Source organism: Balaenoptera musculus, chromosome 20 (assembly GCF_009873245.2).
Source record: "Balaenoptera musculus isolate JJ_BM4_2016_0621 chromosome 20, mBalMus1.pri.v3, whole genome shotgun sequence".
NCBI classification, from domain to species: Eukaryota; Metazoa; Chordata; class Mammalia; order Artiodactyla; family Balaenopteridae; genus Balaenoptera; species Balaenoptera musculus.
The window spans coordinates 24,178,239-24,191,696 of NC_045804.1; the positions used below are offsets into that span (position 1 = coordinate 24,178,239).

Genomic DNA, 13,458 nt, shown 5'->3' on the forward strand with positions numbered 1-13,458 from the left:
GGTGGAAAGGGGGCTCGAGCTCAGGTCTTTCTGACTGGAAAGCTCACCCTCACTCCAGAACAGACCAGGCTATGACTGTGGGGAAGGGATTTGAGGGACAGGAGGACCAGGGGGCCTAAGTAGGCCAAAAGTAAGGGAAGGGGAAGGGGCACCTGGTGTGCAGAGAGGCACCACGCAGCCCTGGCAAACGTACACCAGACTGGCCTCTAGAGCCAGAGAATTCGAGGAAACACAAGAATACCCCGTCCCCAGGGCAGAGTGGATACCCCAAGAAGCCGAAGGAAGGGATAGGGATGGGGGTAGCCACCCAGGAGCTCCCTCTGGCCCAACAGCAGCCATCTACGCTGCAGCTGAAACATCTGGAGCCTGGGGCGAGGCGGGGTGCTCCGGAAGAGCAGGACGGAGGGGCTCCCCCGGCTCCCGGAGGCGCCTGCTGAATCCTGCAGGCAGCTCCCTTTCTTTTTCCTCCAAAGCCAAGTTCCCTCCCTGGGACAGAGGCCAAGTTTCCCCAGCAGCCCCCACTTCCTGCCTCGTCTGGGGTCTGCACCCGCCTGCCTGCCAGCTCGCTGCTAACCTGGCCCAGCTGCCTGGGCCCTGGATCCCCAGGCCTGGCCTGCAGCCCACCCGCTCCAGCAGGGAAGGAAGGGAGGGGATCCCTGAGCAGACTGTGGGCCAAGGCCAGCGTCTGCGCTTGGAGTGGCGCGTGAGAGGGCAGAGCGGCAGCCTGCGTGGGCACTGGCCAGAGCCCGAGGCGCTCTCCCCTTGGTGGCCTCTTCCAGGCTCCCAGTTTTCTCCAAAACGCCCAGGAGGCAAAGGGGCCTGAGGCCTCGGGCTTCGAGGGAAGCATCCCTATTTATTCTTTTCTGGGATAAAGGTGGCGGCAGCACCTGGAGCCGCAGCATTCCCGGGGCCAAGAGGAAGGCCACTCCTCAGGTTTCTGCTGACAGCTGGCCCCGGACCCCCACAAACCTGCACCCCCAGGATGCCAAAAATGATGAAGAAGGCACAACAGATGACCACAATGTTGCCAATGGGCTTCAGCGAGGACATCAGCGTCTCCACCACCAGCTTCAGCCCCTGTGCCCGACTGATTACCCTGGGGAGGGAGGGAGGGGGGTAAGAGGGGTTCCCGGCTCAGACACTCCCTCGCCCCTTGCCCTGCTTGCCACTCCCTCCCATCTTGGCTCACTGGTCCCCATCCTGGGCTCTAGTGGAGGGAAGAGGTTGACACTCTGGGCTCACAGTGCAGACACCCCCACCCACCCCCAGGCCTCCACCTCCACTGCCAGGATGTCAAAGTATTACCTGATGGGGCTGGGGTGCTGATTCAACCCAGGGATGCAGTGTGTTGTGGGGATGGGGAGATAAAACTTGTGCGGAGCACGTAGAGGGCAGGCAGGGACGGAAGGGGTGGGGAGGTGGATCATCACAGCCAGGAAAGCCCTCGCTGGTCAGTCAGTATCCACCCCATCCACGCCCCCACCCACGGAAATTCCCGACTCTGGGTGGGGGTCGGGGTGACTGCCTTATTGGTGAGATCCCCTGCTACAAGTGTTACCTGGTGGGTAGTCCCTGGGATGGGGGGGGGGGGAAAGAGGGGGAAAGCGGGAAACAAAGTCTGTCACTTCACAGGGAGGGCCAAGTGTCACCCCTGAGGGTACCACCCAAGGGAGAGCTGCAGCTGAAGGATGTGAGGGTCCTGCCTGTGGCCACTTGTACTGTGCCCTGCAGGAGTATGTCACATGGGGGGGGGGTCACTGAGGGGGGTGCCCGTGGAGGGAGACTGCTGGGGCCGCAGTTAAACCCAGTGAGAAGCGATGACTGGAGTGGGGGACAGGGCTCCCTGTGGGGTCACAGGCAGGAGGCAGGGGCAGGTGGGGTGCTGGCCGTTGGGGTGCGCCTGCCCAGGGCACCTGAGCGGGCGCAGGGTTCGCAGCAGCCGCAGCACCCTCAGCATGCCCAGGATCTTGGTGCCGCTGTCGGAGACCATGGACACCAGGATGTCGATGATGGAGATGAGCACCAGCAGCCCATCCAGCACGTTCCAGCTGCTGCGCAGGTAGGCCTGCTCCCCGAAGCACCAGCCCAGCGCCACCACCTGAGGACGCCCGCGCGTCACCGGCACTGCCACCTCCCTGCAGTCAGTCCCCAGCCCTGCCCTCCATTTGTGACCCAGGCTCTCCACCCCCACCGAGCGCCAGATGGCTCCAAACGAACGCCGACCCCGCATCACCTTCACTGTCATCTCAGCCAGAAAGACTGCGGTGAAGATGTAATTGGAGAGGGTCAGGAAGATGCGTTCCTGTAAGAGAGAGCAGGCAGGTGTTGCCACTGGGATCCCCTCCTCGGGCCATGTCTGCTCTGCACACGGAAGCCAGGAACTGCCTCCAATGTCTGACTCAGAACAAAACCCCCCACTCTCCCCAGCAAAGCAGACAATCTCCTTCCTGCTCTCCCACCCACCCCCCACTCAGACACACACACACACACACACACACACACACACACACAGAGCCAGCGTCAAGCCCCCTGACTCACTTACAGCTCTGGCCACAGTCCCACTCTTGCCCCTGAACAGAACTGCCCCCCACTACCTCCCGGAGTGGCCTTGAGGGGAAAGTGCTTCCCACCGCAGTGCTGCCATCTGAGCCCCATATCTCAGGCCCTATTCACCAATTCCTTTCTTAAAACTGGAGCAGGGTTTAGCTTGATCTCTTGACGCCCCATCCTACTCTCCTCTGCTCCACGTACTTGCTTTCCTGCTGTGTGCCCCAGAAATGGAGCCGCAGGGCAAGCTGGGGGCCTCAGTACAGGCTGTGCATCCCCAGGCACCATATTTATGCCAGGCATAGGGTGAAGCAGGGCAGGAAAGAAGGTGACCCAATCCCCTGATATCTGTGGGCCGATTCCATCGTTGGGTGGCCAAGAGAGGGGTGTAGAGAGCTGGAGAGGCAGCAGGCAAAGTGTGAGCGTCAGAGGGAGTGAGAAGCAGCGAGAGGGGAGGGGGAGAAGCACACACGTGACGGAGCTAGAGATGGAGGGGCTGAGTGGGAAGGTGGGGGAGAGACGTGGCCACAGTGAGCTCTGAGGCAGGGCCCTGGGCAGGAGGCAGACGAGGGGGCCAGTGTGACCAGCCACCCTTGCTCCAGGGGTGGGGGTCCCCGGAGCTGTGCTGTGCTCTCTCACCTATTCCCAGGCTGGCCCTCCACTCCCCAGGCTCCCTTCACCATCACCACCACCACCTACCCCCACGCTGGCCTGGCTGGAGCCCACCCTAATGGAAAACAAGCCCCAGCAATGTCGAAAAGTGAACAGTGGTATGCGAGGCAGCAAGGAGGGGCGGAGACCACCTCCAAGCTAGTGGTGAAAGATGCCAGGAGGGGCAGCAGAGCCCCCCACCCTTCTAGGACCTGGATCACTGTGGGGCGACAGGCTGTGATGCCAGGCTGGGAAGAGACAGCTCCCAGGACCGGCTGGGCCAACCTGAAGAGGTCAGGCCCGGGGGAGTATGTCCAGATACGCCGGCCCATGGCCTCTCCTCTCCTTCCGAGGAGGACTGGCGGGTTCACAGCCAAGCAGCAGTGACCAGTGCTCCTCCAGACGCCCCTGAAGCCCTACTTGTTTGTGACCCGGCAGTACCCTGAGGAGCAAAGGGCAGCTTCCCTCCCCGACGCGGCACCGCCAATGGGGCAGATTGGGCAGGACGCCTCCCCCTCAGTCACCAGGTCCTGGAGACCCTCTGCCACTCAGCCCGGCCAGGGCCAGTCTCACTGTTGGCCTCACCATGACACTCACTGACTCACATACAGGCCTCACAAGCCCCTGGCGCATGAGAACAGGCCATCTGCAAACAGCTGGGTGCGACGAAGCTCACTTTTCCCCAGGCGAGGAGCAAGGCCCACTCCCCCAACTGGCTGCTGTGTCACAGAAGGGAAACGGAGGCTGGCGAGGGACACAGGAGGCATCCTGGGGCATCCGTTGCACGGGTCAGAGTCAGAGATTCCTGGCTCCCTGCCTCCGTGTCTCTCTGGGCCTCCCTGCCCGCCTGGCTCGCTGCATGCGTGCTAACCCGCTAATCCGGGAGGCTTGGGCACAAAGCAGGCGCTCAGCAGCCGCTGTGTCAGCCCCAGTGACTCACAGCACTGTGGGGGTCGATCTTGGGGCGCTCCATGGCGATGGTGATGCAGTTGAGGAAGATGATGACGAGGACCACGTGGTCGAACATCTTGTGGGTGATGATTCGGTGACACAGGAGGCGGAACCTGCTCCGGGACAGAGGCAAAGCCCGAGTGGGGGGGGGGGAGGGGGAGGGGGGACAGCAGTAAGGGGCACCGCCCCTACCCATCCTGGGCCCTCCCATCCCCAGGCCCCGCTCTCATCCTCCCCCACGTCAGGGGACACTTCTAGCATCCCTGGGATGGAGTCGCAGGAGAATTTCCCATGAGAAGGAGAGGTTGGGGTGCAGGTCAGGGACACTCTTGCTGACCTTGACTGAGGAGGGAAGATGTAGGCAGACCAGGAGTCTCGCTCCAGGCAGCAGGCAGGGAGCCGGGCTCGGACCCACGCTCTCATCCTTTCCCCTTTGCTCTGTAGAAGGATGGCCCGGGATGTGAGCAGGGTCAGGCCTCCAAGTTCCTGATCCCTGGTTCCTCAGCAGCCCCGTGGCCCTCACTCCTAGTCTACCCTCTCCACTCTGGCCCAGCCCTATGCCTGGCTTCTCTTCCTGTATTCTTAAAACCACCTCCGCATCTCCCCAAAACCCCCCTCAGTCCCTGAGCATGCCTCACTTCCTTCATCTCCCCAACCCTTCGCTTCCCCCAGGTTCTCCTCTCCTCCCATCTCTGCCTCCAGCCCAGCCCCCTGCCTGTGTTCCCTCCTTCCCTCCCCGCTGGGCTTGGAAGCCACATCAGTTATCAGACACTGTCCCCATCACAGCTGCCTGTTCGAAGACACACCTGGCATGAGGAGACACTGGACCTTTCTCCCATGCTAACCCTGGGGTCCCAGGTCCCTGAGCCCCATCCCCAGGGTTAAAGGTGGTGGTGAGGGGGTTGGGAAAAGGGTGAATGGGTAAAAGTGGGTGTGAAATCAAGGCTTGTGATGAGGTAGAGATGAGAGAGGGGGACAGAGGAGGGTATCAGTTTGGAGAGATGAGTGATGGGTCTTTCTGAGTCACAGGGGGAGGGCCATGAAAGATTCATACACATCTGCCCGAAGCCATTCTTATCCACCAAGGATGCAGAGCCGCAGACCCAGGCATGACAAGGATCTGGGGCTTGGTGGGATGGGCAGAGGGAGAAAGGGGCTGTTTGGAGCTTGGCTTCAGGGATGATATCCCTTGAGATCCTTTGGGCGTGATGGTAACTCCCTGAATGCCACACAACTGGGAGGGGGTTGTCCAGTCCTGCACCAGGTCAGGCACAGCTCCCCTCACTCAAGGTCAGGGGTGAGAGGTCACTGTGCCCACAGGGGCCTCACCAAGTTGCCCTCGTCATCGCCATCGTCCCCATCCAGTGGGGGATCGTCGGGCCGCAGGGCCCGGGTCAGGCGTCCTGGAGCTGACTTGCCGTTGCAATCCTGGTGCTCAGAGGCTGAGCTGCGGCCGCTGGCTGTGCGGTGCAGCCCGGGCACCTGCAGTGTGTCCGGCAGGTCAAAGGAGCTCTTAGCTTCCCGCTCCAGGGAGCCCCTGTGGCGGCGGTCACTGCCCGCTGGGCTGGTGCGCTCCTCTTCCGAGCTCTCCTCCTCATCCTGGCTCTCCTGGCCCTCGCCCGACAACAGGGACCTTCGCTCCCCACTCGGGCTCCTCCGCTTCAGGCTGGGGGCGCGGCCCAGGCTGTTCCGGCTGGAGCGCCTGCTAGCCCAGCTGCTCGCTGCACTCCAGGGACTGTGTGGGGAGCTGCGGGCGCTCGGCTGGGGGGCGAACAGAGGAGAGAGTGGTCTCAGCCAGGACCTCATGGCCCCACGCCCCTTCACATGCATCCTGGCTCCTGTAAGCCTCTCTGGCCTCACATCAGGTGTAAAGGTATGAGCAGGAGCCCTGGACCTGGATGCCTGGACCCACACCATCTGTGCGACCTTGGGCAAGTCACTAACCCTCGCTGTGCCTCATCTGTAAAAGCGACATGACCCTAGCACCTATTCCTCACTGAGGTGAGTGGCAGTGTAAAATCACAGTGAGAGCATGGGCCCTGACACCAACCTCCTGGATTAAAATGCTGGCTCTGTCGCCTGCTCACTGTGGAGCTTCCCACAGATCACTTTGGCAATCTGAGACTCAGGTCCCCGTCTGAAAAATGGGGATAATATTGGTACCTACCAGATGGTTGCTGTGAGGATCACATGCATTAAGAACACTTATAAGCAATGTCTAGAGCAGTGTCTGGCACAGAATCAGTAACTGGATGGGGTTTGCTATTATTAAGATGAGGTATTCCCTCCCATTTTACAGAGGGAAATGAGTCTCATCCAAGGACACTCGGGGAACAGAAGAAATAGAATTAGAACGCTGCTCTTTTGCCCCCAAGGCCGAGGCTCCTGCGCCTGCCTGCATTACCAGCCCTGCTGACGCCCCCTGGGCCTTGTCCCCCCCCCGCCCCGTGGCTCAGGGGCTGTCTCCTTGGGCCTGCCCGTTCCACCTCCCTTCCCTCCTGATGTCTGTACATCTCCCACCGTCGGGCCCCCACATGCACCCCCTACCGGTGACTTCGTCTCGTGGGGTGCCCCCGGTTCGGCCGACCCACTGCTGCTGGCACGGCGGGACGCAGGGCCCAGAGCCTCGGCCAGGCCAGTGCTGGAGCTCTTGGGCAGCGACATGGGTGTGGCGGCCGTGTGGATGATGAGAGGGGGCAACAGGCTGCTCCGCAGCTCCGGGTGGTCTCCCAGAGACACCACTGCGGGGGAGAGAGGGGGAGACCCTGAGTCCACTGGAGGCTGGCCTAGAGCCAGGGGCTGCCCCCGCAGAGAGGTACTCACGGGCCAAGCGCTTCTTCCTGTCCCCGTCGCCATCCAGGCTGGGCGAGAAGAAATCGGGCTCTGACTCGGACTTGGTGGCATCTCCCTAGGGTGGGAGAGCAGCGGGCCTTTAGGAACGTGGCCGGGCAGGGGTTGCTAGGGTGGATCGAGGTCTCCCTGTCTTCACACGCGCACACCACATATAGGCCACAAGGAACCAGCAACCACGGCACGAGACATGCACTGGCTCAGGCCAGACCACCCAGGCTTGGGGCCCAGGGCTCTCAAGGGCCTGTGATACCTCAGAGAAGGCCACGGCTCTCCCCAGAACCCACAGCACAACCATCAAGGCTGGGACTGGCTTCAAGAATGGCTGAGGGGAGAGGGGATAGCCTGGCAGGCAGGTGGCACAGGCCAGAGGGAGCTGGGGACCTGAGTGAAGTAGTCACTAGAGCCTCATTTCCAAAGGCCACTTGTGCCCTCTGCTTTCCCTCCGTGGCTGCCCTCCCCTGAGCCTCAGACCCAAGGCCCCAGAGAAAAATTGAAGGACCCCAGACAGAGCAGCTCAGCCCAAGGATGCCACTTCAGTCCCTCTACTTCTTCCCTCCATCTTCCCCAAGCCCCCGCCTTCTCCCCCTGGCCCCATTTTTACCTCTCTCCCTGTCTCTGGGACAGTTTTTTCTTCCTCCTTAGCAGGTCAGTAGGTTCCCCAGTAATTACACACTTCTCCTTAAGAAGTTATTAAGAAATACTTGATTGCTGCTTTTGATAAGGACATAAATATTGCGTAATTGGCATCTCAGGGGATCATTTTCATTAACTCAGTTTACATCCCTAACGAGGCCTTTAATTATCAAGTGGGATCTCCAGGGGGCTGCTTGGGATGTGCAGCACCATGGGGTCCCATGGCAACCCTGGCTTTGCCCGAATTCTGGTGCCAGTGCAGGAAACAGCAGGGCACAGGCTCAGTGTGGGGGCCAGGGGAGGAGCATGGCCCTGAGTACCTGCTGGACCTCCTGGGTGGTCAAGGGGCCAAAGACACAGAAGTAGATTTTAAATTCTGGTACATTCTGGCAAGAGGCACACCCACCCCCACATCCTCCAAAGCCTTGCCCTGAGCTGAGACAGCTTGTGGGGTCTCCAACAGGGGCTCAAGGCAAGGAGGAGAGGAGAGAGATGCGGGAGCACGGTCTGCGGCCACAGATCCCGACTTCACTGAGGCCCAACGACCCAGACTCCTCGGGGACCGCAGTGGAGGTACACACACGCGGTGTACCACACACGTGCACACAGAGGATTCTAAGTCCCTTCCTTCTCCGGCCCATCCACTGGTCTGGTGGGACGGATTGGCGCCCTTTGCGGGTGAACAGGGCAGAGGCAAGGAGGCCCTCCCCTCAAATGTCCTCAAGGGGGAAGGGACTTAAAATCAAAGCAAACCTCACGACACCAAGGACCACCATGGCCACCACAGGTTGCACAGCAGCTGAGCGTGGACACAAGCACAGACACGGAGGCAGAATGGGGGCATGGGGCACGGGGGGCATGCCGACTCAGGATCGCATACCTACCCCCTGGGAGTCGACAGGCAGCTGAATACAGCTTAACTGTCCACTCGCATCTTCCCGTTTGCTGATTTCCTACAGGGAGAGGGGGAGGCAGGGGACGGGCGCTGGTTACAGGCGCCGGGCTTTCAAACAGCAGCAATGTCAAAAGAGGAGGAAGAAAAGGAGGGGTGCAAACCCAGCAGTGGGGGAAATGAGACATGGGGTGGGGGAGGAGAAGAAAGGGAACAGTATGGCCTTCCAGAATTCAACCACAGGCCCTGGAGCCAGAATGAATCTGAAGGGTGAGGGCAGAGGCCACAGAGATGGGAACAAGGGCAGGAAAGGAGACCGAGCCCCCCATTAATCCTAATAATACCGGCTACCATTCACTGGGGGCGTGGCAGGCATCACACAGCTGGTTCATTAACACTAGCTTACCTCCTCTCCAGGTGGGAAGGAGGTGCAGCTAGCACCATCTTAGAGGAAGCACCTGAGGTTTGGAGAAGTTAAGAAAACTGCCCCAAGTCACACAGAGACTAAGAGATGCATCTGGGCCTCGTACCTGAGTCTGCAGCTCACCTCTCACTGGCTCTGAAGCAGCCGGCCGGGAGGGTGGGAAGGAGGGCTGGATGGAAGTCAGAGGTGGGGGAGGAGACAAAAGGCCGGGACCAAGAACAGGCCTCTTCACTCCTAACTCCAGATCAGAATGCTCCTACCAGGACAGGATGTGACAAGTAACACCGGGATGATGGCTGCGATGTTGTCTGATATCAGTGAATGGCCTCACACAGGGCCTGCTGCCTGTTCATTTAATTAAGTGTGCAGATGATAAATATACAGGGACTCAGGGCGCCGCCCCCTGCAAGTCAGAGTATAAACAGCCCAGCTGGCCTGGTCCGCTAGGCGACCCCCTCCTACCTCTTGGCAGGGTGGCAAGGCCAGCAGGGGGCCACCCTTGAGGCCTCCTGCTGGTGACGCCCAGCAAAATGGGGGCGGTCACTGCTTCCACTGAGGTAGGTTGCCTCGTTTGTAAAAAAGCAGGTCATCACAACAGCAAAAGCCAGCCTCTTCTGCCAGATGGTGGGGCTCCCTCAGAGCCACATGTGTGCCCCCTGAAACTCCATACAGCTGAGGGCAGGTGCCTCTGGAGGCGTCCAGGCCACTGGCACTGAGTGACCAACCTACCCCCCGACCCAGGGGTTGGCAGGACAGCGAGCAGCTGGTCCAGCTCCTCACACGGGCCCTTCAGGGCCACGCCACTGCCCACCCCCTTGAAGAGGGGATGATCCTGAAATCCTTTCTCCGTCCCACCCCAGACCCAAAGCATCATGCCCCGAGTGAGACTCTCTCCCAGGCACTTGTCGAGGAGGGTATGGCCCCAGGCCCTGGCCAATCCCTCATGCTGGGGCAGCCACAAGCCCCCAGCAGGGCCAGAGTGACCAGGCCAGGCCCAAAGGCCAGGCTGCTCTCCATTCCCACACGCAGCCTTTGCCGCTGCCTAGCAACCAGGCCGGCTCAGCGGCTCTCGGTTTAACAAGGTGTCTGCTGGAAGGACCAGTGATGGGGGGTTGCCGCCTGTGCTGGGCATTTCCAAGACTGCCGAGCTGGCTGAACGGCCACTTGAGGGCGGGAGATAGGCTTGGGGTGTTTTCCATTTCCACAGAGTTCCATAGGAATTTTTCTGCGAGAATGTTAGCTGTCAGGAGCTGTGGTTTGGAAGGGGCTGAAGGACCCCTGTTCCCACTCAGCTCCTCTTCCCACAGGCCAAGAGCAGTGGCCAAGTGGTGGGTCTCCATACAGACCTTGATTCTTGTGGGAGCACGTTGGCACCCTTAACCCTTCAGGCCCCAGGGAAACCCCAAATAAATGTCCCATCCCAGGGAGAGTACCAATGTCCCTCCCTCCCATCAAGAGGCCCAGCCATCACCCAAGGCAGGGCCTGCCTTCCCGACCTGCTGCCCTCCCTGCCACCCAGCGGGGAGGAAATGCGATAATGGGTAACTACGGAATTACAACGGGAGGAGGCCAGTGTGGGAGAGATACACCCGCACCCACCAGCCCAGCCCAGCCCACGGGGGAACAGCCTTCCCTCGCAAGGCTGGGAAAGAGTCAGAAAATAGATTTTTGTTTTTCCACCGTGTGCTGGGTATTTATAGACCAGGCCGCAGCGGGAGTTTCCATCCGGGTCACCCGGAGAGAACTGGACCGAGAGCTTCTCCTCACCCAACCTGGAGCATTTCTAGGTTGAGTCGACCTGCCCTGTGCTAGGCGCTGCGATGCTGGGCTGGGCCTGGGGCTTGGGTGGGAAGAGGGGCTGAGCTAAGGGAGCGGAGTGGGGTGCAGCCCTTCAGGCAGAGGCTGTGTCCTGGCAGGGCAAGGGCGGGGTCAATGTAAATCAATATTAATTGATGACGCTGCCTGTGACGAAGGTGATGGAGACTGGGCTGGAAATAGGATGCTCATCTCTGCCATGCCGGCAGCTAATTGGGCTCATTTCTCACCCTGGGCAGCTCAGCCCTGCCCGGGCGCTGGTGGCATCTTCACCAGCTCAGCCAAAGCTCAGATGACTTGCTTGCTTCCCCCACCCCTCGGCTCAGATGGGTTCCCTCCAGATGTCCCCGAGCGCACCTGCGCTCAGGGATCCAGCTGCACCGTGTGTCAACACTCATCCCGTCCAGCTCTCTAGGGAAGCACCTAGCTGGCTTTGTGGGGGAAGCCCACTCGGCAGCTAACCTTGGATCCAGAGACGCTCTGCCGCAACAACCCACCGGGTCTCTCGAGCGCCGAGGGGCTGCCTGAAACCCAGAACTCCCACTCCTAGTTTCCCAGCCTAGACTGAAGGGCACATCCTGCAGAACCTCCCAGGGCACCACAGCTCCAGCGGGGCCGCCGATTCCTCCTGGAAGTGGACTGCTGAGGGCAGGGGGTTACCTCCGCCTGGAAGCCCTCCACCAGAATGGCAACGAGCAGGTTGAAGAGCACGTAGTTGCCAAAGGTCATGAGGGCAATGAAGTAAAGGGCAGCCCAGGATGACGTGGAGGCCATTCCGTTGTAGAGCACCTTGTTCCAGTCCTCCTGGGTCAGGATCTGCCGGCCGAGGATGGGAGTCAGGGCCTTCACCGGGGGCACCCCACCACCCTGCCCACCCTGCCCTGTTACCCTGGCACCTGAAAGACAGTGACGATGGCCCAGAGCAGGGAGTCAAAATTCTTCCGGTCTGGCAGCGTGTCCCCATCCCTCTCAGATGCAAATTTGCAGCCAAAAAGGTGCATACCCAGGATGCTGAAGACACAGGAGCCACAGGATGGGGATCAGGGCCCCGGCAAACCCTGCCCCGCAGGCCCTCATCCCGCTGGCACGGGTGCCACACCTGCCTCACCTGAAGATGAAGATGAAGAGCATGAGCAGCATGCAGAAGGTGGCCACGTTGTCCATGGTCTTCATGAGCACCACGAGCTGCCGCTGCAGCGCCGGCAGGAAGCGCACCAGCTTCAGCACCCGCATCAGGCGGAAGGTCCGCAGCACCGACAGGCCGCCCCCCTGCTGGCCCACGATCTCCCACACGCTGCGAGGGGCGGGTGGCCAGAGCCTGAGCCTGAGCCTGAGCCCGCTGCATACTCACCCTCCTCCTGCCCCGTCCTTTAGGAGGGCCCAGCAGCACCTGAGGGTCTGGACTGCCCAGCACTGAGAAAGTGGGCAGCAAGGGGCCCTTGGGCCTCCAGGCAAGAGCTCCAAGATCTGGGCGACAGCTCCAGCCCTCCCCACCCTCCCCTCTAGGCCAGTCCTCTCCCTCAATCGGCCAATGCAGCAGCCTCAAGTTATGGAATGTTTGCTTTGTTCTCTTCTAATGAAATCTAAAGCCAATTCCAAAAAAGCAATAAAGCAGTTCTTCTGGCCCAGGGCCTGGGGGGTGTGGGGGGCAGTGGAGCACTTTCCCAAGGTCTTGGAAACCCTAAAGCAAGTTGCCAGCGTCTGCGACAGTCTCCAAGCACTTTGTAAGCAGGGACAGCTGGCTGGGCCTTACACCTCCTCCAACTCCCCTCCAAAGCCAAGCCCACCCCAGGTCTGCATGGGGTCAAAGACAAGGAGTGGAAACGAGAGCAAAGACTTCAGAGGGGCCCAGCCAAAGCAGATAGGAGGCCACGTTCCGCGTGAGCAAGCTAAGGCCTAGGGAGAGGGTGGAGCGCAGCGTTGGGGGCATGGAGAATCCTCAGCTGGGGGAGAGTAGAGCCTGTGGGTCAGTGGGGCCTGATTCCAGATCCCTCCACCCCAGAGGAACAGGCTGTGTGGTCCCTCGCCCCAAGCTACCCCGAGGGCATTCCTCAGGCAAGAGGCAGCAGAGGGGCAGTCATACCTGATGACAACAATGACACCGTCAAAGATGTTGTAGGGGTTCTTGATGTAGCCAAAGGGACCATACACGAGCAGCTTCAGTAGCATCTCCAGGGCAAAGAGGCTGGTGAAGACGATGTTGCTGATTTCCAGGGCGTTGGTGAGCTCCTCAGGCTGGAGGACAGGGTGGGCATGAAGCAGCCAAGGCTTGTCCCTGAGCCCCTCATCCCAGTCCTCCCAAACACCTGGCCACGTGGAGAGGGGGAGCGGGAACAGCAAGCCAGTGGGTGGGAGTGGGGGTGCTGGGAGAGGGGAGTAGTGGTGCTGAATGCTCAGGCTAACGGGGAGGACCCTCCCCCAAAGGGTCCATGAGAAAATGCACTCAGGGGTGGCCACTGCACAAAGCCCCCAGCCCCTGGCCATTTCCAGCTCTGAGTCTCAGACCCTGGGGCCACAGGTTCACAGGAGGCCTACGCTGTGGGTTCTGCCCACTCCTACTGGGTGCTCCGAGACCCATCCTGTCCTGTGCTACCATGTCAGCTCAGCAGGCCCAGGCCAGCAGTGCACTGATGCTGACCGATACCAGAGGGTGATTGCCAGGACCTCACACACGTACCCAGTCACAGAGCCA

The 13,458-nt window shown here is 60.6% G+C and overlaps 1 protein-coding gene across 14 annotated transcripts in view; it reads right to left on the reverse strand.

Moving 5' to 3' along the window:
* Nucleotides 1-13,458, reverse strand: part of CACNA1G (calcium voltage-gated channel subunit alpha1 G) — a 63,009-nt gene that overhangs the window by 20,244 nt on the left and 29,307 nt on the right. For 8 of the 14 annotated variants that reach the window (XM_036837223.1, XM_036837225.1, XM_036837229.1 and 5 more), the window contains 13 exons: nucleotides 12,850-13,001; nucleotides 11,875-12,060; nucleotides 11,663-11,777; nucleotides 11,427-11,582; nucleotides 8,520-8,588; nucleotides 6,973-7,057; nucleotides 6,697-6,890; nucleotides 5,479-5,910; nucleotides 4,487-4,587; nucleotides 4,139-4,262; nucleotides 2,234-2,302; nucleotides 1,914-2,098; nucleotides 970-1,096 (listed from right to left, as the gene is read on the reverse strand). In XM_036837223.1, coding sequence (XP_036693118.1) covers nucleotides 970-1,096; nucleotides 1,914-2,098; nucleotides 2,234-2,302; nucleotides 4,139-4,262; nucleotides 4,487-4,587; nucleotides 5,479-5,910; nucleotides 6,697-6,890; nucleotides 6,973-7,057; nucleotides 8,520-8,588; nucleotides 11,427-11,582; nucleotides 11,663-11,777; nucleotides 11,875-12,060; nucleotides 12,850-13,001 — 1,995 coding nt within the window. The remainder of the gene's footprint in view (nucleotides 1-969; nucleotides 1,097-1,913; nucleotides 2,099-2,233; nucleotides 2,303-4,138; nucleotides 4,263-4,486; nucleotides 4,588-5,478; nucleotides 5,911-6,696; nucleotides 6,891-6,972; nucleotides 7,058-8,519; nucleotides 8,589-11,426; nucleotides 11,583-11,662; nucleotides 11,778-11,874; nucleotides 12,061-12,849; nucleotides 13,002-13,458) is intronic. The other 6 variants (XM_036837228.1, XM_036837230.1, XM_036837226.1 and 3 more) reach the window with 1 other exon arrangement.